Source organism: Oncorhynchus keta, chromosome 35, assembly GCF_023373465.1.
Source record: "Oncorhynchus keta strain PuntledgeMale-10-30-2019 chromosome 35, Oket_V2, whole genome shotgun sequence".
NCBI lineage: Eukaryota > Metazoa > Chordata > Actinopteri > Salmoniformes > Salmonidae > Oncorhynchus > Oncorhynchus keta.
In genome coordinates, this window is record NC_068455.1 from 37,559,120 (window position 1) to 37,585,185 (window position 26,066).

A 26,066-nucleotide genomic window follows, 5' to 3' on the forward strand; every position below is an offset into this window, starting at 1 on the left:
CATGGCTTATTTTTGTGTGAAATGTCGTAATATTGTTTTTGTTTTGATTACATTTTAAAATAGCTCTTACATAAAGCATGCCATGACTATGAAAATTATGTTTTCTGAATCAGGGGAGGATGGACAAAAATCCATGGCTTTAGTTTATTGGAGTCATTTTTGTTTTGGGGGGATTTCAATTTTCAATAGCTCTTACACAAAGCGTGCCATGAATATGAAAATTATACAATCTGAATTGGGGGAAGATGGACAAAATGCCACAGCTTTTATGTGTGAAATGTCATATATCTAAATATATATTATTTTTTTGTGCTTGCTTTCAATTTGTAATAGCTCTTACACAAAGTGTGCCATGACTATGAAAAGTATATATTCTGAATTGGGGGAGGATGATCAAAAACCCACAGCTTTTTGTGTCAAATTCTGTATATATATTTTTTCTTGTGTTTTCAATCTTCAATAGCACTTGCACAAGCCTACCATGACTATGAAAATTATATATCCTGAATCAGGGGAGCATGGAGACAAATCCACTGCTATTTTCTGTTGTTAAAATATCTTGAATTGTTTTATTTTTTTGCTTTCAATCTTCAATCGCTCTTACACAAAGCGTGCCATTACTATGAACATGATACATTCAGAATCAGGAGAGGATGGACAAAAATCCACAACATTAGTTTAAAAAAAATATTTCGTCATTTTCAAAAAATATTTTGTGCTTTTAATCTTCAATAGCATGCCATGACTATGAAAATTATATAATCTGAATTGGGGCGGATGGACCTTATATAGATAGACAGGTGTGTGCCTTTCCTAATCATGCCCAATCAATTTAATTTACCACAGGTGGGCTCCAATGGAGTTGTAGAAACACTTTAAGGATGATCAATGGAAACAGGATGCTCCGGAGCTCAATTTCGAGTCTCATAGCAAAGGGTCTGAATACTTATGTAAATTAGGTATTTCCGTGTTTTATTTTTAATATATTTGCAAAAATATCTAAAAACCTGTTTTTGCTTTGTCATTATGGGGTATTGTGTGTAGATTGATGAGAGAAAAAAATGAAATCAATTTTTAGAATAAGGCTGTAACGCAACAAAATTTGGAAAAAGGGAAGGGGTCTGAATACTTTCCAAACGCACTATGTCCAATATGAAGAGTGTACGTAACCTTGTGCAATACAAATGTGTTAATTAACAATGTGATTTAAATTATAAATATAATATAATAACTACTAATATATATATATAATTATTTCTATATTAAAATTGCTATTGCAATTTGTTACCATAATAACTATCTAGTAATCATTCATTTTAATGCTATTATGTGTTCTTTTAAAGCCATTAACTTTTGACCTTTTGTGATCAATTCGAAGTCTGCTAACATTTCCTAATAACATTTTACGAATTCCGACCATTTGTATAATTTCATATCGTCATTTCGCGGAACTTTTATTTTGAATCGAAATCGTCGAGGTCACGTCGTTATTTATTGCTAGGTCTTGCTTATTCTTGGTCACTTCTCAGCGGTATGACACGTACTTTGACACATCGCTAACCATTAAAAAAAAACAGGCACGTATATTCAGAGGCGCTCTCGTGTATGTCGCCCTCTATCGCCCAGGAAGGCAGATGCAACAATAAAAGTGAGCTTTGTTTAAGATCAGCAAAGGTTGACAACCCAATAAATACGCTCACGCACTACAATAATAATCTGTTATATCTATCAGATCTTTGTTGGAGGTGCTCCTCTTTTCAATCTGGGGTTGAGCCTGGGATGTATTTTGAGAGTTCCGCACCGACTGTTGATAATATGTAAGAGTTTACTGTTCTTGAATGCACCCCAAGGCTGGGAACATTCACTGCGCAAACCATGGAACAAACGGCATTTGTTTGGACTCTTCTCTGACATTAAACCTATAAAACTCGTACTAATTTGCTATTCACTCCATTGGGTTTTCCACTTCGGTTGTAACAAACTTACTCAGACATAATGCTGATAAACAGCTGTTCATAGTTTATCACTTTTAATAAAATGTAACTCTTCGTCCTGAGTGTTCGAAACAGCGGCTTGGTCTAGGAACGGACAACCAACTCATACTTCCTGTTCTGATGTATGTTTCAACAGCGAATGGAAACGATTACGGAGGGGTTATGACATGAAATAACTAGGTTTTAACGACAGACAGTACGCTAATACAATATGTTGTTGTTTTCTAGCTTATTGTAAGGAGTCTAAAGGCGTCAAGATGCTTGAGACACCTCCTGGGTATCCATTTGAAGAGATAGAATATGAGGATATAGAAGTTGAAGAGGTAAGTAAGTGTCTTATGATAGCTATACATACCAAACCATCAGCCTTCAATGAGTGAGAAAATGAAGACAGGCAGGGGTGAGAGAAATCACACTAGCTAGCCTTGTTGAATAGTAGAGAAGTTTAGTTTTGTGTTCATCCATGTAACTTCTGAATGCCCATTTCAACTATGGAGCCAAGATACCTATTTCAAAACACCAGCTACAGTATCAAGAATGATTTGTAGACGATACAGAAAAGAACGAGACAGACCACCACTCTGAAACATGTCAAATTATAGCCTAGAGGGGAGCCTGTCTGTCCAAGACTCACAGAAGGGACAGAAATGAAAATGCAAGGTCTTCCTTGAAAACATGCTACAAGACTAGAGTTGCAGGGTTTTATAGATGTGTGACATTTGTTTCTCCAGGTTGTTGGCAGAGGAACATTTGGAGTTGTCTTCAAGGCCAAATGGAAAGGCAAAGATGTGGCCATAAAGACCATAGAGAGTGAATCTGAGAGGAAAGCTTTTGTAGTAGAGGTACAAGAACATCCTTGCCTGAAAAATCACTTTTTTTTCTGTGTGTGTAAGCCTGGTTTTGGGTATAGTGTATTGTTGAAATGTGTTTCTCTTGTTATCACAATAATATCCATCCTTTAAAAAAAATACCACTAACATTTATTGACACATTTTATGTTAGGTAGCAGCAGTCAAATGATATCCAATTACAATGGAAAGGAAATTGTGCGTGCGTGTTTAGATGGTGAGGTCCATTTCACTTATCCATGTCTCTTCTTCATTCAGCTCCGCCAGCTTTCCAGAGTAAATCACCCAAATATTGTCAAGCTCTATGGTTCATGTCATAATCCAGTAAGTACATTCAGGAAAGTTGTCTTCTTAGTGTGATTAGCCTGGTGTTCAACAATATACTGTAGTGTCATTATTCCTTTATTAGTTGTTATTATTAGTAGTTATTATTCATTTATTAGGTCTACACTTTTTTTGTCTACATTAATTTGACACCAGATTTGCAATCCCATACAGTATGCCTAGTGTAAGTGTTTTCCCCTTTTGATCACAATGATTGAAACATTCACACACAGGTCTGTCTTGTTATGGAATACGCTGAAGGTGGCTCTTTATACAATGGTAAGAAATGACTCTTTAACTCTCCACTGACGACATATCTATTTATTATGGCCATCGAAATGTTAGCTATTAAAATCAGATCCAACAATAATACATATAGGGGTGTCATTGTATGCTGACGACTCACACGTCCTCTTAAATCTACAATCTGGATCCCTCCACAACCTCAGAGGATCTAGATCATTTTTCTGACCTCGAACTAGGATAAGTGTACCATATTACATATTGGATTTTTAAAAAATGCAACTTTTACATTACCGTGTAGTTTACCAATGAAATTGTCTGACGGGGATGTGGACACAATCAGTATTCATATCCCTAAAGAAATAAAGGAGCTGCAACGCATTTTAACAGAAAGTTAGCAAAAATAGATAAGATCTTGCTACCATGGAATGGTAAATACCTATTTGTGGAAAAATTATTAAATTCTTTAGTCATATCCCAGTTTACCTATTTACAGTGGTGTAAAAAGTGCCCAATTGTCATACTTGAGTAAAAGTAAAGATACGTTAATAGGAAATTACTCAAGTAAAAGTGAAAGTCACCCAGTAAAATACTACTTGAGTAAAAGTCTAAAAGTATTTGGTTTTAAATATACTTAAGTATCAAAAGTAAATGTATTTGCTAAAATGTACTTAAGTATCAAAAGTAAAAGTATAAATCATTTCAAATTCCTTATATTAAGCAAACCAGATGTCACCATTTTTTATTTACGGATAGCCAGGGGCACACTCCAACACTCAGACATAATTTACAAACGAAGCATTTGTGTTTAGTGAGTCCTCCAGATCAGAGGCAGTACAAGTGCGTGAATTGGACCATTTTCATGCCCTGCTCAGCATTCAAAATGTAACAAGTACTTTTGGGTGTCAGGGAAAATGCATGGAGTAAAAAGTACAGTATTTTCTTTAGGAATGTAGTGAAGTAAAAAAAATGGTATAGATACAAAAAAAACGACTTAAGTAGTACTTGAAAGTATTTTTACTCAAGTACTTTACACCACTGTTCAATATGGGCAAATCATATAGGACTTATTTTTAACCAAATGTTGCAATTGCGATTTGGCTTGCCAATTAGAGCAAAACTGTTGGAATCATGGAAATATGACTATTCTAATTTTACATTTACATTTAAGTCATTTAGCAGACGCTCTTATCCAGAGCGACTTACAAATTGGTGCATTCACCTTATGACATCCAGTAGAACAGTCACTTTACAATAGTGCATCTAAATCTTAAAGGGGGGTGAGAAGGATTACTTATCCTATCCTAGGTATTCCTTAAAGAGGTGGGGTTTCAGGTGTCTCCGGAAGGTGGTGATTGACTCCGCTGTCCTGGCGTCGTGAGGGAGTTTGTTCCACCATTGGGGGCCAGAGCAGCGAACAGTTTTGACTGGGCTGAGCGGGAACTGTACTTCCTCAGTGGTAGGGAGGCGAGCAGGCCAGAGGTGGATGAACGCAGTGCCCTTGTTTGGGTGTAGGGCCTGATCAGAGCCTGGAGGTACTGAGGTGCCGTTCCCCTCACAGCTCCGTAGGCAAGCACCATGGTCTTGTAGCGGATGCGAGCTTCAACTGGAAGCCAGTGGAGAGAGCGGAGGAGCGGGGTGACGTGAGAGAACTTGGGAAGGTTGAACACCAGACGGGCTGCAGCGTTCTGGATGAGTTGTAGGGGTTTAATGGCACAGGCAGGGAGCCCAGCCAACAGCGAGTTGCAGTAATCCAGACGGGAGATGACAAGTGCCTGGATTAGGACCTGCGCCGCTTCCTGTGTGAGGCAGGGTCGTACTCTGCGGATGTTGTAGAGCATGAACCTACAGGAACGGGCCACCGCCTTGATTTTAGTTGAGAACGACAGGGTGTTGTCCAGGATCACGCCAAGGTTCTTAGCGCTCTGGGAGGAGGACACAATGGAGTTGTCAACCGTGATGGCGAGATCATGGAACGGGCAGTCCTTCCCCGGGAGGAAGAGCAGCTCCGTCTTGCCGAGGTTCAGCTTGAGGTGGTGATCCGTCATCCACACTGATATGTCTGCCAGACATGCAGAGATGCGATTCGCCACCTGGTCATCAGAAGGGGGAAAGGAGAAGATTAATTGTGTGTTGTCTGCATAGCAATGATAGGAGAGACCATGTGAGGTTATGACAGAGCCAAGTGACTTGGTGTATAGCGAGAATAGGAGAGGGCCTAGAACAGAGCCCTGGGGGACACCAGTGGTGAGAGCGCGTGGTGAGGAGACAGATTCTCGCCACGCCACCTGGTAGGAGCGACCTGTCAGGTAGGACGCAATCCAAGCGTGGGCCGCGCCGGAGATGCCCAACTCGGAGAGGGTGGAGAGGAGGATCTGATGGTTCACAGTATCGAAGGCAGCCGATAGGTCTAGAAGGATGAGAGCAGAGGAGAGAGAGTTAGCTTTAGCGGTGCGGAGCGCCTCCGTGATACAGAGAAGAGCAGTCTCAGTTGAATGACTAGTCTTGAAACCTGACTGATTTGGATCGAGAAGGTCATTCAGAGAGAGATAGCGGGAGAGCTGGCCAAGGACGGCACGTTCAAGAGTTTTGGAGAGAAAAGAAAGAAGGGATACTGGTCTGTAGTTGTTGACATCGATAATTCTACAGTTAGAATATAATAGTGGGCACTTTGAATAACGTGTTGTTTGAGATGACAACAAATTAAAATGCCAGGGAGGAGTTATTGCGACAGGGTAGGAATTAAATTGTTGATAAGTGTTTCCTAGGGGACCATAAAGGTTTTGGCTACATTGCATGGTTTCTCTTAACTACTTCATGTTGCTAAAATATAATATTGCTTTGCATATTCCTCTTTGATATAGAATATACTGTTGCACAAACAACATGCTGATTTAGGTACACACCATCGCTGGTAATCAGTCTCTATTAGCTAGCTACGTTTGCTCTTTAGATTTAGGGCAACTTGCTAAGAAAAGACAAACTAGCTGTTTGCTGATGTAAGAAACACAAGCTAATAGTGTCATTATAGAACGATAGTGGGTTTATATTAAGAAGAAAAGTGAAAACAGCATTGTTGTCAACATTGTTGTATGTGCTGCATTGACCATGCAGACTGAACGAAAGTGTCGTGGTTGAGGAACATCAAATGCGCTCCTTGAGTGACAGGGGGCGTGGCTTGGTCTGTGTGGAAAGTGGCATGGATCGAGAGAGAGTGGAGAGAGAGATGAGAAGTAAACTATAAAAATGGACATTACACACGGCGTATCACATTTAACAAACCAAACATTCAAATACCGGTATAGAAAGTAAAGTAAAAACCCAAATCAGTACCTGCATCAATTACCTGTACATTATTTTCTTTAGGAATGTAGTGAAGTAAAAGTTGTCAAAAATAGTAAAGTAAAGCACAGATTCCTCAAAAAACAACTTAAGTAGTACTTTCAAGTACTTTTACTTGAGTACTTTACACCACTGCCTATTTTCTATTGGCCCTGCCTATGCCAAACAATTTGTCTTTTAAATTATTTTAACAAAACTTATATCATTTTATTTGGAATGGCAAGCCAGACAAAATTAAACGTGCATATTTATATAATGAATATGAGTTCAGTGGGGGCTAAAATGATTAAATATTAAAGCATTAAACCTCTCACTAAAATGATCAGTATTACAGAAGTTATACTTAAACCCAAACTGGATCTCCAGTAGATTAGTTAGAATGGCTCATCCCTTGTTCAAAAATAGCATTTTCCCATTTATCCAGATTACAACCTCTCACTTTCAGTTCAATGAAAATGGACCCTCTTTGAAAATATCGCCCTTTCCAAAACAAGCCATACAAAGCTGGTTGCAATTTCAGTTTTATCCTCCAGAAAAAGACAGAACAAATATTCCAATAAATAATGTGGTTAGATTCAAAAATACGGTGTAGTTATGCCACATGTGCAGCTAACAAACATATACGGGAATGTTTACTCTGTCCAAAATTACAACCAACTGATAAAAGCAGTACTACAAAAATGGAGGAGGCAAGTGGAAGGGGGAGAAGGTGGGGAACTTGTTTTTCTTTTTGCCCTTTATTGAAGAACATAATTTGCCCCAAAAAAAGTGTCATAAATAAGACAGAATACATACATGTTTTTTTGACTGTGTTGTGTCTGTCCATTCCCAGTGCTGCATGGAGCTGAGCCCCTGCCCCAGTACAGTGCATCCCATGCTATGAGCTGGTGTCTGCAGTGTGCTCAGGGGGTCTCCTATCTCCATGGCATGAAACCCAAGGCCCTCATTCACAGAGACCTCAAACCACCCAAGTATGACCCTTTTGTGTGTGCTATTCCTAAACTGTCTGTTTTAGGGTTACAAAATTCTGGAAACTTTCCCAAATGTTCCCAGTTTTCCTGAATATTCCTGGAAGTACGGGGCAATAAGCAGGAACTTTGGGAATCCTCCAACCAGGATTTCTGGAAAATGGGGAAATTGTGGGAAAGTTACCAGAATTTCATGAACACAAGTCTGTTTACAGTACTTACATATTTAATGAAGTTGTTGCACTCTCTGAACCTAAACCATAGACATTTGTTTCAGTCTGCTACTTGTACAGGGGGGCACAGTGTTGAAGATCTGTGACTTTGGGACAGCCTGTGACATTCAGACACACATGACCAACAACAAAGGAAGCGCAGCCTGGATGGCACCAGAAGTGTTTGAAGGCATGTATCCTATAGCAAGGCGCTTTCCTCCCCTCATTCAAAAGCAAAAGACTAAAATGGTCTGAGCACCAATTCTCTCTGTTTCACCAATAGAACAATCTAGGGTCTCAGTCTAACCTGTATTCCTTCACTCACCTATATCTCTCTCTGTGACTCTGTTGTCCAGGCAGTAACTACAGTGAAAAGTGTGATGTGTTCAGCTGGGGTATCATCCTGTGGGAGGTGATCACTCGCAGGAAGCCCTTTGACGAGATCGGAGGATCGGCCTTCTGCATCATGTGGGCCGTGCACAGAGGTGAGAGGTCACAGAGCCATAGACTCTTAGTTACATACATACACACACACAGGAATAAAGAGAAAAATGTACAGCACCAGTCAAAAGTTTGGACACACCTACTCATTCAAGGGTTTTTCTTTATTGTTTACAATTTTCTACATTGTAAAATAATAGTGAAGACATCAAAACTATGAAATAACACATATGGAATCATGTAGTAACCAAAAATAGTGTTAAATCAAAATATATTTTATATTTGAGATTCATTAAAGTAGCCACCCTTTGCCTTGATGACATCTTTGCACACTCTTGGCATTCTCTCAACCAGCTTCATGAGGTAGTCACCTGGAATGCATTTCAATTAACAGGTGTGGAATTTCTTTCCTTCTTAAGGCGTTTGAGCCAATCAGTTGTGTTGTGACAAGATAGGGGTGGTATACAGAAGATAGCCCTATTTGGTAAAATACCATAGTCTTTTACCAAATAGTAAAAGACCAAGACCAAGTCCATATTATGGCAAGAACAGCTCAAATAAGCAAATAGAAACGACAGTCCATCATTACTTTAAGACATGAAGGTCAGTCAATCCGGAAAATGTAAATAACTTTAAAAAAGGGAACTTCTTTGGTTCCTACATGATTCTATATGTGTTATTTCATAGTTTTTATGTCTTCACTACTATTCTACAATGTAGAAGGAAAAACCCTTGAATGAGTAGGTATGTCCAAACTTTTGACTGGTACTCATTCAAAAGTTTGGGGTCACAAATTTGTTGTCCATTAAAATAACATAACATTGATAAGAAATACAGTGTAGACATTGTTAATGTTGTAAATGAATATTATAGCTGGAAATGGCTGATTATTTTTAATGGGATATCTACATAGGTGTACAGAGTTTATTATCAGCAACCATCACTCCTGTGTTCCAATTGCACATTGTGTTAGCTAATCCGAGTGTATCATTTTAAAAGGCTAATTGATCATTAGAAAACTCTTTTGCAACATGTTAGCACAGCTGAAAACTGTTCTGATTAAAGAAGCAACAAAAGTGTCTTTCTTTAGACTAGTTGAGTATCTGGAGCATCAGCATTTATGGGTTCGATGCAACACCGTACAACGCCATGCCATACCCTGTGGATGGCGCTTAATTGGAGCTAATTTCCTCCTACAACAGAACAATGACCCAAAGCACAGCTCCAAACTATGCAAGAACTATTTAGGGAAGAAGCAGTCAGCTGGTATTCTGTCTATAATGGAGTGGCCAGCACAGTCACCGGATCTCAACACTATTGAGTTTGACTGTATGGTACGTAAGAAGTGCCCATCAAGCCAATCCAACTTGTGAGAGGTGCTTCAGGAAGCATGGGGTGAAATCTTTTCAGATTTCCTCAACAAATTGACATCGAGAATGCAAAAGGTCTGCAAGGCTGTAATTTCTGAAAATGGAGGATTCTTTGACGAAAGAAAAGTTTGAAGGACACAATTATTATTCCAATTAAAAATCATTATTTATAACCTTGTCAACATCTTCACTATATTTACTATTCATTTTGACACTCATTTTATGTATATTTTCATGGAAAACAAGGACATTTCTAAGTGACCCCAAACTTTTGAACGATTGCGTAAGTTTGAAGAAAACCTCACCTATTTGTTAAATGACGGAAAGAAGGTGAGTAGAGGAAGCCACTTTAGACTGACATTACCCACTGACACGTTAGTCTCCTGTATGTGTTCTCAGGTACTCGCCCACCCCTGATAAAGGACCTCCCGGAGCCCATTGAGGGCCTGATGACACACTGCTGGGACAAAGACCCTGCCCAGAGGCCCTCCATGGAGGAGGTCAGAAACACCATGGCAAGCCTCATGAAGGTACAGTACTGGAAAACCTCACAGACCCATGTTCTCAGAACTTCACACTCACAACTCTAATAATAACCCATATATGTTAGTAATACCTGCAATTTCAAGACTTCACTCTTAGAGGGGAATGCAGACCCAAGTTACATGCGGAAATTGAACTTTATTCCCTTTTCTCTGAGTATTCTGACCTTGAACTTAAGTATGAGGAAACACAGCCAGCTATTTGTTTGGGGCGTAGGTCATAGAAATGTAGGTGTGGCAGAGGTGTGTCTACAGGAAATCATGAATAAGGTCGAGCACCTGTCGTTTCCAAGCAGAAAAGTATGAACTATTTCCAATAGAAATAACACCATTCTACATGCACTGAAATGTATAAATTGATAAGAGCTTGGTTAATTATTTATCCTTTTGGAGAAAGGGATTATAATTAGGCCTACAAATGGCAATTGTTTAAAAATATTTTTCCTTATGATTGCTGGAGACGAATGTAAAACCAGTCATATAGAAGCAAACTGAAAATCATTTCAACAAGACATATATTTCGGACCCTTCTCCACAGTGAAGTAGGCTGTAAATAGCTGTGCCTTTATTCATAATTGTTATTGTATGTCCTCGTAATTTGAGGGGATGAAATTTGATTTGGAGACCCAAACTATAGGCTTATTTAGCGCCTAACCTACCAAGTAGATTTATGCACTCTAGAATGTTTTAATTATATGCCCTGGCTTTTCTCAGTTTAAAAAAAAACAATTTGTATCATATACAGTGCCTTCAGACAGTATTCACACCCCTTGACTTTCCACATTTTGTGTTACAGCCTGAATTTAAATGGATTAAATTGAGATTTTTTTGACACTGGCCTACACACAATTATGTTTTTCGAAATGTTTACCAATTAGTTACAAATGAAAAGCTGAAACATATTGAGCCAATAAGTATTCAACCCCTTTGTTATAGCAAGACTGACATTCTGACAAGACTGACAAGTCACATAATAAGTTGCAATGTGTACAATAATAGTGTTTAACATGATTTTAGAAAGACTATGTTATCTTTGTTCCCCACACGTACTGTAAGGTAAGGTCCCTCAGTCGTGCAGTGATTTCAAACACAAATTCAAGCACAAAGACCAGGGAGGTTTTCCAATGCCTCACAAAGAAGGGCACCTATAGGTAGATGGGTAAAAAAGCGTTATGTTTGGGGCAAATCCAATACAACACATTACTGAGTACGACTATATTTTCAAGCTGCATCATGTTATGAGTATGCTTGTAATCGTCAAGGACTGGGGAGTTTTCAGGATAAATGTAAGGGTTGTCGTCGGGAGAAAGAGAGGACCATGGTGCAGTGTGGTAAGTATTCATTGTAACTTAATAAAGAATGAATACTGAAACAAAAAAAACAATACACGACAAACGAACAGTCCTGAACGGTGCAACAAAACACAGAACAGAAAATAAACACCCACAACCAAAATGGGGAAAACAGGCTACCTAAGTATGATTCTCAATCAGAGACAACGAACGACACCTGCCTCTGATTGAGAACCATACTAGGCCAAACACATAGAAATATAACAACCTAGAAAAACAAACATAGACTGCCCACCCCAACTTACGCCCTGACCAATTTGACAGAGCTTAAAGAATTTTGAAAAGAATAATGGGCAAATTTTGCACAACACAATCCAGGTTTGGAAAGAGCTTAGAGCCTTACACAGAAAGAGTCACAGTTTTAATCGCTGTCAACGGTGATTCTAACACGTATTGACTCAGGGGGTTGAATATTTATCCAATCAAGATATATTAGTGTTTATTTCTTGTATTTTTAATTACAAATGTTAGAATTTTTCTTCCAGTTTGGCATTAGAGTATTTTGTGTAGGTCGCTGACAAAAAATAACAATTGTAACACAACAAAATGTGGAAAAAGTCACGGGGTGTGAATACTTTCTGAAGCCACTGTATATAGATGGCTTTCTTTAATTGATCCCTAACGTTCTGAACCCGTTCTCCCTATATATTATATTGAGTCTGTCGAAAAAAATCTTATGAAAGATGCACTGTATTTAAAGGGATGGCTTTAGATAAATGTAATAAAGTCCTTGAGGAAATCTGTTGTACAGCAAGTGGGAGGGTTTTTCAGCGATTTAATTGCATTTATTCAGAGCACATTGTGTTCCGCACCTGCATAAGGTTAAGTCGGAATAACAAATACTGAGAAGTGCTTCATTCAAAATGTGTTGAAAAGGCGCATACATTTCTGACCGAAGTCTGAATCGGGCCCTTAGTTATTAAGAAATGGTGTCTTTGTTCCACAGTTTGAGTGTTTGATTTTATATCTACATTGAACAAAAATATACAGTTGAAGTCAGAAGTTTACATACACTTAGGTTGGAGTCATTAAAACTAGTTTTTCAACCACTCCACAAATTTCTTGTTAACAAACTATAGTTTTAGCAAGACGGTTAGGACACTTACTTTGTGCATGACACAAGTAATTTTTCCAACAATTGTTTACAGACAGATTATTTCACTTAATTCACTGTATCACAATTCCAGTGGGTCAGAAATTTGCATACACTAAGTTGGCTGTACCTTTAAACAGCTTGGAAAATCCAAGAAAATGATGTCATGGCTTTAGAATCTTCTGATAGGCTAATTTACATAATTTGAGTCAATTGGAGGTGTACCTGTGGATGTATTTCAAGGCCTACCTTCAAACTCAGTGCCTCTTTGCTTGATATCATGGGAAACTCAAAAGAAATCAGCCAAGACCTCAGAAAATAATTGTAGACCTCCACAAGTCTGGTTCATCCTTGGGAGCAATTACCAAACACCTGAAGGTACCACGTTCATCTGTACAAACAATAGGATGCAAATATAAACACCATGGGACCATGCAGCCGTCATATCGCTCAGGAAGGAGATCTCTAGAGATGAACCTACTTTGGTGTGAAAAGTACAAATCAATACCAGAACAACAGAAAAGGACCTTGTGAAGATGCTGGAGGAAACAGGTACAAAAGTATCTATATCCACAGTAAAAACGAGTTCTATATCGATATAACCTGAAAGGTCGCTCAGTAAGGAAGAAGCCCCTGGTCCAAACCGCCATAAAAAAATACAGACTACAGTTTGCAACTGCACATGGAGACAAATATCGTACTTTTTGGAGAAATGTCCTCTGGTCTGATGAAACAAAAATAGAACTGTTTGGCCATAATGACCATCGTTATGTTTGGAGGAAAAGGGGGAGGCTTGCAACCCGAAGAACACTATCCCAACCGTGAAGCGCGGGGATGGCAGCATCATATTGTGTGGGTGATTTGCTGCAGGAGGGACTGGTGCACTTCACAAAATAGATGGCATCATGAGGGAGGAAAATTATATGGATATATTGAAGCAACATCTCAAGACATCAGTCAGGAAGTTAAAGCTTGGTTTGCAAATGGGTCTTCCAAATGGACAATGACCCCAAGTATACTTCCAAAGTTGTGGCAAAATGGCTTAAGGGCAACAAAGTCAAGGTATTGCATTGGCCATCACAAAGCCCTGACTTCAATCCCATAGAAAATTTGGGGGCAGAACTGAAAAAGCGTGTGCTAGCAAGGAGGCCTACAAACCTGAGTCATTTACACCAGCTCTGTCAGGAGGAATGGGCCAAAATTCACCCCACTTATTGTGGGAAGCCTGTGGAAGGCTACCTGAAACGTTGACCCAAGTTAAACAATTTAAAGGCAATGCTACCAAATACTAATTGAGTGTATGTAAACTTCTGACCCACTGGGAATGTAATGAAAGAAATAAAATATGAATAAATCATTCTCTCTACTATTAATCTGACATTTCACATTCTTAAAATAAAGTGGTGATCCTAACTGACCTAAGACAGGGAATTTTTACTAGGATTAAATGTCATGAATTGTGAAACTGAGTTTAAATGTATTTGGCTATGGTGTATGTAAACTTCCGACTTCAATTGTAAATGCAACATTGAAGGAGTTGGTCCCATATTTTATGAGCTGAAATAAAAGATCCCAGAAATATTCCATATGCACCAAAAGCTTCTTTCTCTTAAATTTTGTGCACACATTTGTTTACATCCCTGTTGGTGAGAGTTCACCTTTGCCAATCCATCCACCTGACAGGTGTGGCATATAAAGAAGCTGATTAAACAGCATGATCTTTAAACATGTGCACCTTGTGATGGGGACGATAAAAGGCCTCTAAAATATGCAATTTTGTCACACAACACAATCCCACAGATGTCTCAAGTTTTGAGGGAGTGTGCAATTGGCATGCTAACTGCAGGAATGTACACCAGAGCTTTTGCCAGAGAATTGAATGTTCATTTCTCTACAATAAGCCGCCTCCAACGTTGTTTTGAATAATTTGGCAGTAAATCCAACTGGCCTCACAACCGCAGACCAAGTGTAACCATGCCAGCCCAGGATCTCTACATCCAGCTTATTCACCTGCGGGATTGTCTGGGACCGGCATAAGCTATGGATAATGAACACAATTGCATTTTATCGATGGCAATTTGAATGCACAGAGATACCATGACGAGATCCTGAGGCCCATTGTTGTGCCATTCATCCGCCGCCATCACCTCTTGTTTCAGCATGATAATGCACGGCCCCATGTCGCTAGGATCTGTACACAATTCCTGGAAGGTGAACATGTCCCAGTTCTTCCATGGCCTGCATACTCACCAGACATGTCGCCAATTGAGCATTTTTGGGATGCTCTGGATCGACGTCTATGACAGCGTATTCCAGTTCCCGTCAATATCCAGCATCTTCGCACAGCCATTGAAGAGGAGTGGGACAACATTCCACAGGCCACAATCAACAGTCTGAACAACTCAATGCGAAGGAGACGTGTCGCGCTGCATGAGGAAACTGGTGGTCACACCAGATAGACTGGTTTTCTGATCCACGCCCCTACTTTATTTATTTTTTATAAAGGTATCTGTGACCAACAGATGCATATCTGTTTTCCCAGTTAAACACATAGATTAGGGCCAAATTAATTAATTAAAATTGTCTGATTTCCTTATATGAACTGTAACCCAGTAAAATCTTAGAAATTGTTGCATGTTGAGTTTTATATTTTGTTCAGTATACATTTCCTGTAAACATTGTTCATTACACTCTTCCTCCCATGTGTCTGCAGTACTTCCCAGGGTCTGATGAGCCTCTTCAGTACCCCCACCAGTGTCCAAGCAACAGCAGGAGTGGCTCCTCATCAGCCACAAGCACAGGTGAGTTCCATAGATTTAGATACGCTTTGAAAGTTTATGGATTATATAAACATTTGGAGACAAGTAACACTATATCTTGTATAAAATTTAGTCAAAACTTTGGAAATGCATATTAATGAAGTTCAGAAGTTGCTGTTATTACAGAAGTTTCTGGAAAAACATTTTAAAAAGCCATCTTCTCTTCTGTAGGTTCCAATGCAGACAACACTATCAACAGCTACAGATCAGAAGGCAACATGGAGCATGGAACAAACTGTCAAGAGAGAGATGACACCCTGAAAAACGAAAAATTTCCACTTCAGTTCAAACCTTTAAAGGTGATGCATTTGTCAACTGCGTTTATTTTCAGCAAAGTTAACATGTGTAAATATTTGAATGAACATAAGATTCAACAACTGAGACATAAACTGAACAAGTTCCACAGACATGTGACAAACAGAAATGGAATAATGTGTCCCTGAACAAAGGGGGGTCAAAATCAAAGGTAATAGTCAGTATCTGGTGAGGCCACCAGCTGCATTAAGTACTGCAGTGCATCTCCTCATGGACTGCACCAGATTTGCCAGTTCTTGCTGTGAGATGTTTCTCCAATCTTCCACCAAGGCTCGCAAGTTCCCGGACATTTGGCCCTAGCCCTCACCCTCCGATCCAACAGGTCCCAGACGTGCTCAATGGGATTGAGATCTGGGCTCTTCGCTGGCCATGGCAGAACACTAACATTCCTGTCTTGCAGGAAATCACGCACAGAACGAGCAGTATGGCTGGTGGCATTGTCATGCTGGAGGGTCATGTCAGGATGAGCCTGCAGGAAGGGTATCACATGAGGGAGGAGGATGTCTTCCCTGTAACGCACAGCGTTGAGATTGCCTGCAATGACAACAAGCTCAGTCCGATGATGCTGTGATACACTGCCCCAGACCATGATGGACCCTCCACCTCCAAATCAATCCCGCTCCAGAGTACAGGCCTCGGTGTAACGCTATTTTTTTTGGACGATAAACACAAAGCCAACCATCACCCCTGGTGAGACCAAACCGTGACTCGTCAGTGAAGAGCACTTTTTGCCAGTCCTGTCTGGTCCAGCGACAGTGGATTTGTGCCCATGGGCGACGTTGTTGCCGGTGATGTCTGGTGAGGACCTTTCTTACAACAGGCCTACAAGCCCTCAGTCCAGCCTCTCTCAGCCTATTGCGGACAGTCTGAGCACTGATGGAGGGATTGTGCATTCCTGGTGTAACTCGGGCAGTTGTTGTTGCCATCCTGTACCTGTCCCGCAGGTGTGATGTTTGGATGTACTGATCCTGTGCAGGTGTTGTTACACGTAGTCTGCCACTGCGAGGACGATCAGATGTCCGTCCTGTCTCCCTGTAGCATTGTCTTAGACTACTCACAGTACGGACATTGCAATTTATTGCCCTGGCCACATCTGCAGTCCTCATGCCTCCTTGCAGCATGCCTAAGGCACGTTCACGCATATGAGCAGGGACCCTGGGCATCTTTCTTTTGGTGTTTTTCAGAGTCAGTAGAAAGGCCTCTTTAGTGTCCTAAGTTTTCATAACTATGACCTTGATTGCTTACCGTCTGAAAGCTGTTAGTGTCTTAACGACCGTTCCACGGGTGCATGTTCATTAATTGTTTATGGTTCATTGAACAAACATGGGAAACAGTGTTTCCCCTTCCCACAAGGAAGATCTGTGAAGTTATTTGGATTTTTACAAATTATCTTTATAAGACAGGCTCCTGAAAAAGGGACGTTTCTTTTTTTGCTGAGTTTAGTTGTCGCAAAAGCTAAAGTAATAACTCATCCCGTCCATGTTCATGCTGTTCATGTTCTTTCTCAGGGGGGAACATTACGCCACAGCCTGCCCCTATCCAGAGGGCCTAGTATGGAGAGCCTGCCTGAGCGTACCCAGAGCCCTGCCCCCACTGAGGTCAAAGGGCAATGTGCTGGTCAGTCAGGGCCAGAGCTGAGAGCACCTGTCAGTCCCACAGGTATGGGCCCTATTTAGTATTGGTTGAAACAATAGAGCTAGTTTACCAAAGATTGTATATGCATGGAACCTACTGAATATCTGACACTGTCACTACAGTGTTCACCAGGGGGCAGTACCATACTACATACAGTATATGCTCACCGTTATGTTTTCTATGTCCTCAGATATTAATGGTTTGGACAGCTCCATCCCCATGGCTTATCTGACACTAGATCACCAGCTGCAGGTACTGTTCTTTCTCTATTCATCCTCAGTCCTGACAGATACTAAATCCTAATACTGATAACCAACTAGCAATGTTTTACATTCTTACATCTCCATAGCCTACTCACTGCCCTGTTTGGATTTCATGTGTCCTCCACTTGAAATATTACATTTGTTTAAGAAGTCAAGTACTGTTCATTATAAGAATGTGTGTGTAAATTGTAAGTGCATGATGGTGGTGTGTGTATTCCTGGGTCGGGTTTAGCCCCTGGCCCCATTCTCAAACTCCAACGAGTCCATGGCTGTGTTTGAGCAGCACTGCAGAATGGCCCAGGAGTACCTGAAAGTGGAGACTGAAATTGCCCTACTCACCCAGAGAAAGTAAGTCACATATGAGCCCAGTATTCCCTATGCAGAAGATGTTTGTCCAATATGTACAAACTGTACTGAAGATGGCACCGTAATCTGGTGTTATGTCTAATTAATTACTGTCGAAGATGTTTTGCTAACTTCTATTTGTTGTAATACCAGTTACTCTTAACGTGAATACATTCATTAGAATTGAATCTAATAACATTGTTTCCTGTACAGAATATTGTAGTATTTTACTGTATGTAGTAATTAGTTGTAGAGTGACAGTGAATGCAGGCTACCTAAATGCTAAACATGTTCTCTCTCCCTTTGTCGTGGGGATGTGTAGGAAGGAGTTAATCTCTGAGCTGGACCAGGATGAAAGGGAGCAGCAAAATACTTCCCGTCTGGTTCAGGAGCACAACAAACTGTTGGACGAGAACAAGAGCCTCTCCACCTACTTCCACATCTGTAAGAACAAGCTGGAGCGGATTCAGAGTCAGCAACAACAGAAGAGTTAGAATACCTCTTGATGTGTGCTTGCTGCCCCAGAACTGTCCTCAGATCATCAGCAGCCAAATAGACTGTCAAGGGGCCATTTTGTGTGGTCTCCTCTGTAGACCCTCAACTGTTTTGGGATTTGCAGCCAAATATACCTGCCATATTTGTGATGACTGCTTCATATTTCTCATCAACTGTTTTCAGATGAGCAACCCAAGAGACTGGCCATTTAGTGAATTCTTCCCTGTTGCTCTTAAGCTGTTCCTGGATCAGTGGCCAAAGCGGAAGGCCATGTCATTATGAATGCTTTGTTGATCCCCAACTGATCCAGTCAGCAGCGGACTGCACAAAGCATGTCTCCCCTCAGATCCTTGCTCCCCAATATGCTGTACAGTAACAACATACTCCACCTGTCTCAATCCAGAGCTGCGTTCAGTACAACAATGTTGCGAAATGTTGTGCAAGACCTATTAAGAACAGCAAAGTTAATTTAACATGCATGTTTTCGGAAAGATGTCATTCTATTCTGCCAGAGGTACACTGGACTAGTTGAACAAGGAAAGTCTGGAGGCCCTGTAAAGTCATCTCCTACTGTAGCTATTGACATCAAGAGGAAAATGCAGTTGCCCCTAGAGACTGATCTTGGGTCAGTTTAGTACCCCCCCCCTCACCATTGTGCCTAAGGGCAACTTCTGTCCATAGCTCGACATCCAGGAATTATCAGAAAGGCTTTGTAGAAAATGATTGATGATGTGAAGGGGGGTGACTTGCAGTAACACCTCAGATGACTTGAGGTGTTTCCTGTCTTGTAGCAGATGACTGTCACTATACCCTCCCCAGGACTGTTCTAGAGGTGCTGGTTGTAAAAGAAGTGACTCAGCTTGTTTTCACTGTCTGACTCTGACCTCTCTGTGACAGCTAGCTTGGTATGGAGATGACAAATAGATGACTAAGTTGTGTTTTTAAATGTTTATACTCATTCTTATATCTGTATTCCCTTTTTACGTACACAGAGTAAACAAAACATTAGGAACACCTTCATAATATTGCATTGCACACCCTTAGAACAGAACAGCCTCAGTTTGTCAGGGCATGCACTCTACAAGGTGTCGAAGGTGTTCCACTGGGATGCTGGCCCATGTTGATTCCAATGTTGGCTGGATGTCCTTTGAGTGGTGGACCATTTTTGATATACACAGGAAACTGTTGAGTGTGAAAAACTCAGCAGCGTTGCAGTTCTTGACACACTCAAACCGGTGCACCTGGCACCTATTACCATACCCCGTTCAATGGCACTTAAATATTTTGTCTTGCCCATTCACCCTCTGAGTGGCAAACATACACAATCCATGTCTCAATTGTCTTTTCTGCTTAAAAATCCTTCTTTAACCTGTCTCCTCCCCTTCCTCTACACTGACTGAAGTGGATTTAACAGGTGACAACAATAAGGGATCATAGCTTTCACCTGGATTCACCTGGTCAGTCTACGCCATGGAAAGGGCAGGTGTTCCTAATGTTTTGTACTCTCAATGTATATGCAATGGCTCCTTGAGAAGCAATGACAATATTTCAAAAGGATCTTTGTTTTTAGTAATTTTATGTAGCCTATATTTTGAGGTCTTTCTCAAGTCTTATCTGCCTTAGATGTTTTCGATATATATTTTCTCATAGAATACCACCACCACACCACGTAGTCCACTCAGTATTTGTGTTTATATTTTGTTCATTTTGTCAAATATTTCACTTTTGTATTCACTCCTAAAATGTGTATGTGCTGGTTGTGGACTTTGAGTTTGGTCTTGTTCCAGTACTTCCACAAATGTGTTATACACTTGTTTGCTTGATTTGCCCTCGGTGTGTGCGTGTGTGTTCACAAGTTGCCTTAGGTTGTATCTCACTATGTATTGTATTTTTCTAAATAGCGCTTTGACTTGCAAAATCGGAAAGGTTGTCAATGCACTTTTGAATGTATATCTCAAGAACTTCAAAAGTACTGAAATAAAAAAGTGAATGCACACAAGAAAAGGCTGCTTTTACATTCTTGGTATTAAGGCATTCGTGATTGAATATAATATAATCTGTTGCCCTAGCATATCTTTTTGATTTCATCTGCACTTTGTGTGTCACTTGGCAGTTCTGAAACACCTGTATGCTTGAGTGCATAAAACATTTCCTATTATCTATGTTTTCAATGGTTTGATATATTCTTAGAAAAATATTTATTCAGATAGTGTTTTGGGGAAGTAGAATAATATCAGCATAAATGTCCTTTATTTCAACTGACTTATTCCCCCCTTTTTGTAAATTGGTGACACCCTTTGCGCACTATTTTGTTGTTGTATATCCTCTATTTAAACATTGTGCTTGGTCATGCGTTTATGCATACCAAATCATTTTGGTAGCCCCTCTTCAAAATAAACTTATGTGCATATAGCCATTTGCATTCTCATCGAACATACTGAATAAAGTCATGAACTCCTTTACATGTAAATTAAGTATATGAGTAAGGTATGGAACAAATTTGAAACAATTTGTATGTCTCTGAAGTATGTTTTGTCTCGCGGTTGAAACAGTGTGATGACAAAGGGCTTGCACAGTCCTGACAGAGGGGGTTTGCTTTGTCTGCAGTGCAGTGGGGATATGACGGCTAAATCACTGGCTAGTGATAAACATGACTGGCTTGTGTTGGCGAAAAAGACTGATGATCTCACTCTCTCTGTCATTCCTGGCATTCCTGTTTCAAGCTGCTCAGCTAATGTGAAAATGCTGGTCTTCATACAGTTGTTTTCCCTGCATGTTGAGTATGCTTTGCCTTTGACCCTTACATTGACTTGTTCTGAGTATGAAGTTCTTTCCAAAAATGTAAATGTTATTTTGCGCAGTACAGATGTGGGATCTTAATTTGAGCCAGTTTGCTACAGCAGGAAAATAATCCTGCAGCAACAGGAAAGGTAAATGATTATGTGGATTGTAATTATTATTATTTTTTGTAGGGTTGATACATTTTTCATAAGAGAAAATCAATTCAAATTTCAAAGTAGAAATTATTTCGGAAGCCTTTTTAAACCTCAAATACACTACAAGTTCTCCTGCACCAGGGTGATCAAATTAAGATCCTTCATCTGTATGTATGATAGATATTGTGTTCATAATGTTTGCGAAACCAATTTACTTGAAAGTGTTTCCATAGTTACCAAAGTAGGCTATTTCAGTAGCTTAATTAGGTCAAAAGGAGTATGATAATCTTGGCTGCAATAAGACTGTGATTCCTGGCAATTTGATAAGGTTGTTCGATTTCATGTTTTGTGTATGAATGCTTCCATACAACCCTCAGTCTTAAACAAAACATTTGGACTGAGTTTGAACCCAGTTACCCACCCACCAACCTGCCCACGCAGGAATGTAGCCTACATGTTTTCATCAAGAAAAATAACAAGCTGATCTGTCACTGCTGTGTCATCTTTAATCTCCCCTTTAAAAGAAAGTAGAGGAAATTAGAGAATTGACTGCAGAATTTTGTTCCAATTTCAGGTCATGTTCAAGTGTAGGCCATGGCCTCCTGGGGGACCTGTCAGTTTGGCATTTGAAGCAAGTGTAAAATGTGTGATTCTTCCCATCACTGGCTCATTGCATTACCACTTAGTACACCATGTCCAGCTGTTGAACATATAGATCTGCAGTGAGAATCAGCTTTGGTTATTTATACCACTTGACATTGAAAATGTGGGCCAATCTGAATACCACACATCAGGGGTGGATTGTCCATCTGGCAATTCTGGCAAATTCCAGATGGGCTGGTAAAATTGACATACACTAAAAACATATATTTTTTTAAATATAAAAATAAATAAATGACAAGGTGACATAGCCGGCAGCCCATGGGCCTGTTAAGATGTATTTTGATTTTTGGGGGGCTGGCCCAACTTGGTAGGGTGGCGGCCGTTGTGCTCTGATCAACCAAAGACTCATTATACATTAGTATAACAGAGAAATTGTGCAAAAATCTCAAAACTATCAGCAAAGAGACCTGGTCCGACTCTGTCATCAGCTAGACAGCAAAGGGTTCATGGGTTGCATATTTCGTCACAATGTTGTTTTGAACATTAGTTTTGGACTGATGCCCGACAAAGCATTCTACTCAATGCATCGTCAATGACAGAGGTGCAACCTATGAATACAGAAACAGCACATTCTACATTGTCACCTCACACAAAACATCCTATTTTTGGATGGCTAAAACCACGGATGGCTAAAACCATGATTTGGTCAAACAGTAAAGCATTATTCGCATGATTTCTGTCATGAAAGTGTGTGCCCTGCCCCTGTTCCTGTTTTGTGGGGCTTGCTGCTATAATGAGCGAGCCACTCTCCTCTCCCCCATGCGCTCGAGAGATAAGTGTGTTCTGATCATATAACATTTCAAACTTCGTTCCCTTGTCCCTAGTGAAGTGCCTCAGCTTTCTGTAGGTACAATAACTGATTTCTTAATATTCAGCTCAATAGCAACTATTTTACAACCAAGATATTTGAGATATGGAGCAGCACGCACACGAAATGGCCCTCACAGACCACTGTGAGGGCATAGGCCTATAGGTCTCATGGGTAGTAGCCTACAACTGCAATGCTTTTTAAAGACATTACATTTACTGTTGGATAAATACAAGCCTACTAGCAGTGAGTAGTATATTTAGAGTTAGCGATCTAGTTAATGTGTAACCCCAAATTAATACGCCTATGATATTAGTTAGTGCACAAAGATGTATGGAATTAATCTCTGTTGAACAAAAGAATCTGGAAATTGACAGTAAAATATAGCAACTACAGTCTAATTGTCAACCCAAAAGTCATGACAATTTCTGGTCATGCATTCCTGCTTTGACATGTTATATGAAATAACTTATTTCCTGAATACATCAGTAGTCTATTTATTACACTTCTTAATAAAGAACTGTGAATGACTTTATAAGATGATAACTTGTGATTTGGGTCCAACTAAATCCTGGCCTGGTGCCACCAACTGTAAAAGTTAGTGGCACCAGTGACACCAGGGGAAAATGTTAGTCTGCAGCCCTGTAATAGTAATGAACACTGAGGGTTGGTGATGATTCAGGCAATGATTCGGGGGATCACATATGACAGGCACTAATTTGAAATGTAGCCTAAGCCGTTTGCTTGGGTTTTATAATGTATAAGGATGAAGCAGACAGACAGACTTGTTTTTTTTAATTATTATTTTATTTCACCTTTATTTAACCAGGTAGGCTAGTTGAGAACAAGTTCTCATTTACAACTGCGACCTGGCCAAGATAAAGCAAAGCAATGCGACAAAAAGAACAACACAAAGTTAGACATAAACAAACGTACACTCAATAACACAAAAGAAAAGAAAAAATCTATGTAGTGTGTGAAAATGTACTGTAGAAGAGTAGGGAGGTAGGCAATAAATAGGCCATATAGGTGAAATAATTACAATTTAGCATTAATACTGGAGTAATAGATGTGCAGATGATGATGTGCAAGTAGAGATACTGGGGTGCAAAAGAGCAAGAGGATAAATAACAATATGGGGATGAGGTAGTTGGGTGTGCTATTTACAGATGGGCTGTGTACAGGTACAGTTGCTAAGCTGCTCTGACAGCTGGTGTTTAAAGTTAGAGAGGGAGATATAAGACTCCAGCTTCAGTGATTTTTGCAATTCGTTCCAGTCATTGACAGCAGAGAACTGGAAGGAAAGGCGACCAAAGTAAGTGTTGGCTTTGGGGATGACCAGTGAACTATACCTGCTGGAGCGCGTGCTACGGGTGGGTGTTGCTATGGTGACCAATGAGCTGAGATAAGGCGGGGCTTTACCTAGCAAAGACTTATAGATTACCTGGAGCCAGTGGGTTTGGCAACGAATATGTAGTGAGGGTCAGTCAACGAGAGCATACAGGTCGCAGTGGTGGGTAGTACTGTATATGGGGCTTTGGTGACAAAACGGATGGCACTGTGATAGTCTACATCCAGTTTGCTGAGTAGTGTGCTGGAGGCTATTTTGTAAATGACATTGCCGAAGTCAAGGATCGGTAGGATAGTCAGCTTTACGAAGGTATGTTTGGCAGCATGAGTGAAGGAGGCTTTGTTGCAAAATAGGTAGCCAACAGACACAGAGAAGAAAAGAAGCACAGAGTGACAGCAGAGAAGATGCTGAGACAGACAGACAGCCCAACAGGGAGTTAAACAAAATGGCTAGAACAGAGGCCCAGTTATAGTGATGAGTTGTATCTCCAGCGTGTTACAAATTTGCATTGGTTTTAAACATGAGCTGGTTAAACAAGAGGAGGACCATGTCTCGCCAGTCACTGGTACAAGAAAGGTTGAGAAATGCTGTACTGTCCTGCCAATGTTATGGGTCAGCACGACTGCCTGTGTCTAAGTAGGGTGTGTAGGGTCTCTCCAGTCTGCTTTCCGCCCCCTCAAAAGTTGTCAATGACCTCCTCACCTCTGCTGATGCTGGCGCCGTAAACATTCTGATTCTCCTCGACCTGAGTACCGCGTTTGACACAGTGAGCGATCAGATCCTCCTCATCAGGCTTGAGGGTCTAGGTGTTGAGGGACCTGTACTGTCCTGGCTACAATCATACCTCACAAACCGGACCCACTACATGTCCCTCAATGTCCCACCTTAGATTCAGCTGTAGTTACACAGGGTGTTCCCAAGGGCTCTGTGCTAAGTCCCTTACTCTTCATCATCTACATCAGCCCCCTTGGTCAGATCCTCCGTCACTTCAACCTTGACTTCCACTACTATGCCGATGACACCCAGTTCTACAACAGCACCAAATCCCTTCTCAACCCACCTCTGACCCACACTGAATCCTGCCTCTCTACAATAAAAACATGGATGCAACAAAACTTACTCAAGGTCTCAGTGATAAAACAGAACTCCTCCTCATAGGCACCAAATCCAACCTCCCCAAAACTGGCAACCTCAGCATTGACACCCCTGTCTCTTCCTCTCCCCAAGTCTCTTCCTCTCCCCACACACACAACCCTGGTGTCATCCTGGACTCCACCCTCTCCTTTGACCACCACACAAGACAGACTGTCTTCTTCATTCTTCCACGTCTGCAACATTGCCAAAGTCAGGTCCTCCCTCTCCCATCCTCTCCCATCCTGTCGCTGAAACCCTCATATATGCACTCATCTCTTCCCGTCTTATTGACCACTGCAACTCAGTTCTCTCCGGCAAACAACTCAAGCTCTCTCCATAAGATCCAAATGGTTCAAAACTCTGCAGCCCGACTCCTCACCCACGCTAAGACCTGGCAGCACATCACCCCTTTCCTTTGTGAACTCCACTGGCTCTCTGTCTCCCAACACATTGATTACAATACCCTCCTTCTGACCTACAAAGCCCTTCACGATCTTGCCCCCCTTTTACCTCTCAGACATTTTTCTCCCCTACCAACCCACACGTGCACTCTGTTCCACCACAGCAGGCCAC

General features: G+C 40.6%; 1 protein-coding gene across 1 annotated transcript; it reads left to right on the forward strand.

Moving 5' to 3' along the window:
- The first annotated feature begins 1,842 nt into the window (after nucleotides 1-1,842).
- On the forward strand, nucleotides 1,843-21,048 carry LOC118368467 (mitogen-activated protein kinase kinase kinase 7-like). Its single transcript, XM_052496945.1, has 15 exons — nucleotides 1,843-2,116; nucleotides 2,223-2,317; nucleotides 2,726-2,836; nucleotides 3,101-3,166; nucleotides 3,400-3,445; nucleotides 7,584-7,722; nucleotides 7,997-8,125; nucleotides 8,292-8,416; nucleotides 10,142-10,272; nucleotides 15,443-15,530; nucleotides 15,720-15,847; nucleotides 17,372-17,522; nucleotides 17,689-17,750; nucleotides 17,994-18,109; nucleotides 18,429-21,048. Exons 2-15 carry the CDS (start codon nucleotides 2,252-2,254, stop codon nucleotides 18,598-18,600), a joined length of 1,530 nt encoding a protein of 509 aa, XP_052352905.1. The 5' UTR covers nucleotides 1,843-2,116; nucleotides 2,223-2,251; the 3' UTR covers nucleotides 18,601-21,048.
- Nucleotides 21,049-26,066: the final 5,018 nt, after the last annotated feature.

Excerpts from the sequence above, each read along its gene's own strand:
- LOC118368467 (XM_052496945.1), top strand. The coding sequence starts at position 2,252 with ATGCTTGAGACACCTCCTGGGTATCCATTTGAAGAGATAGAATATGAG. Across the intron at positions 8,417-10,141 it reads CATGTGGGCCGTGCACAGAG|GTACTCGCCCACCCCTGATA; the intron begins GTGAGAGGTCAC and ends ATGTGTTCTCAG. Across the intron at positions 10,273-15,442 it reads CCATGGCAAGCCTCATGAAG|TACTTCCCAGGGTCTGATGA; the intron begins GTACAGTACTGG and ends ATGTGTCTGCAG.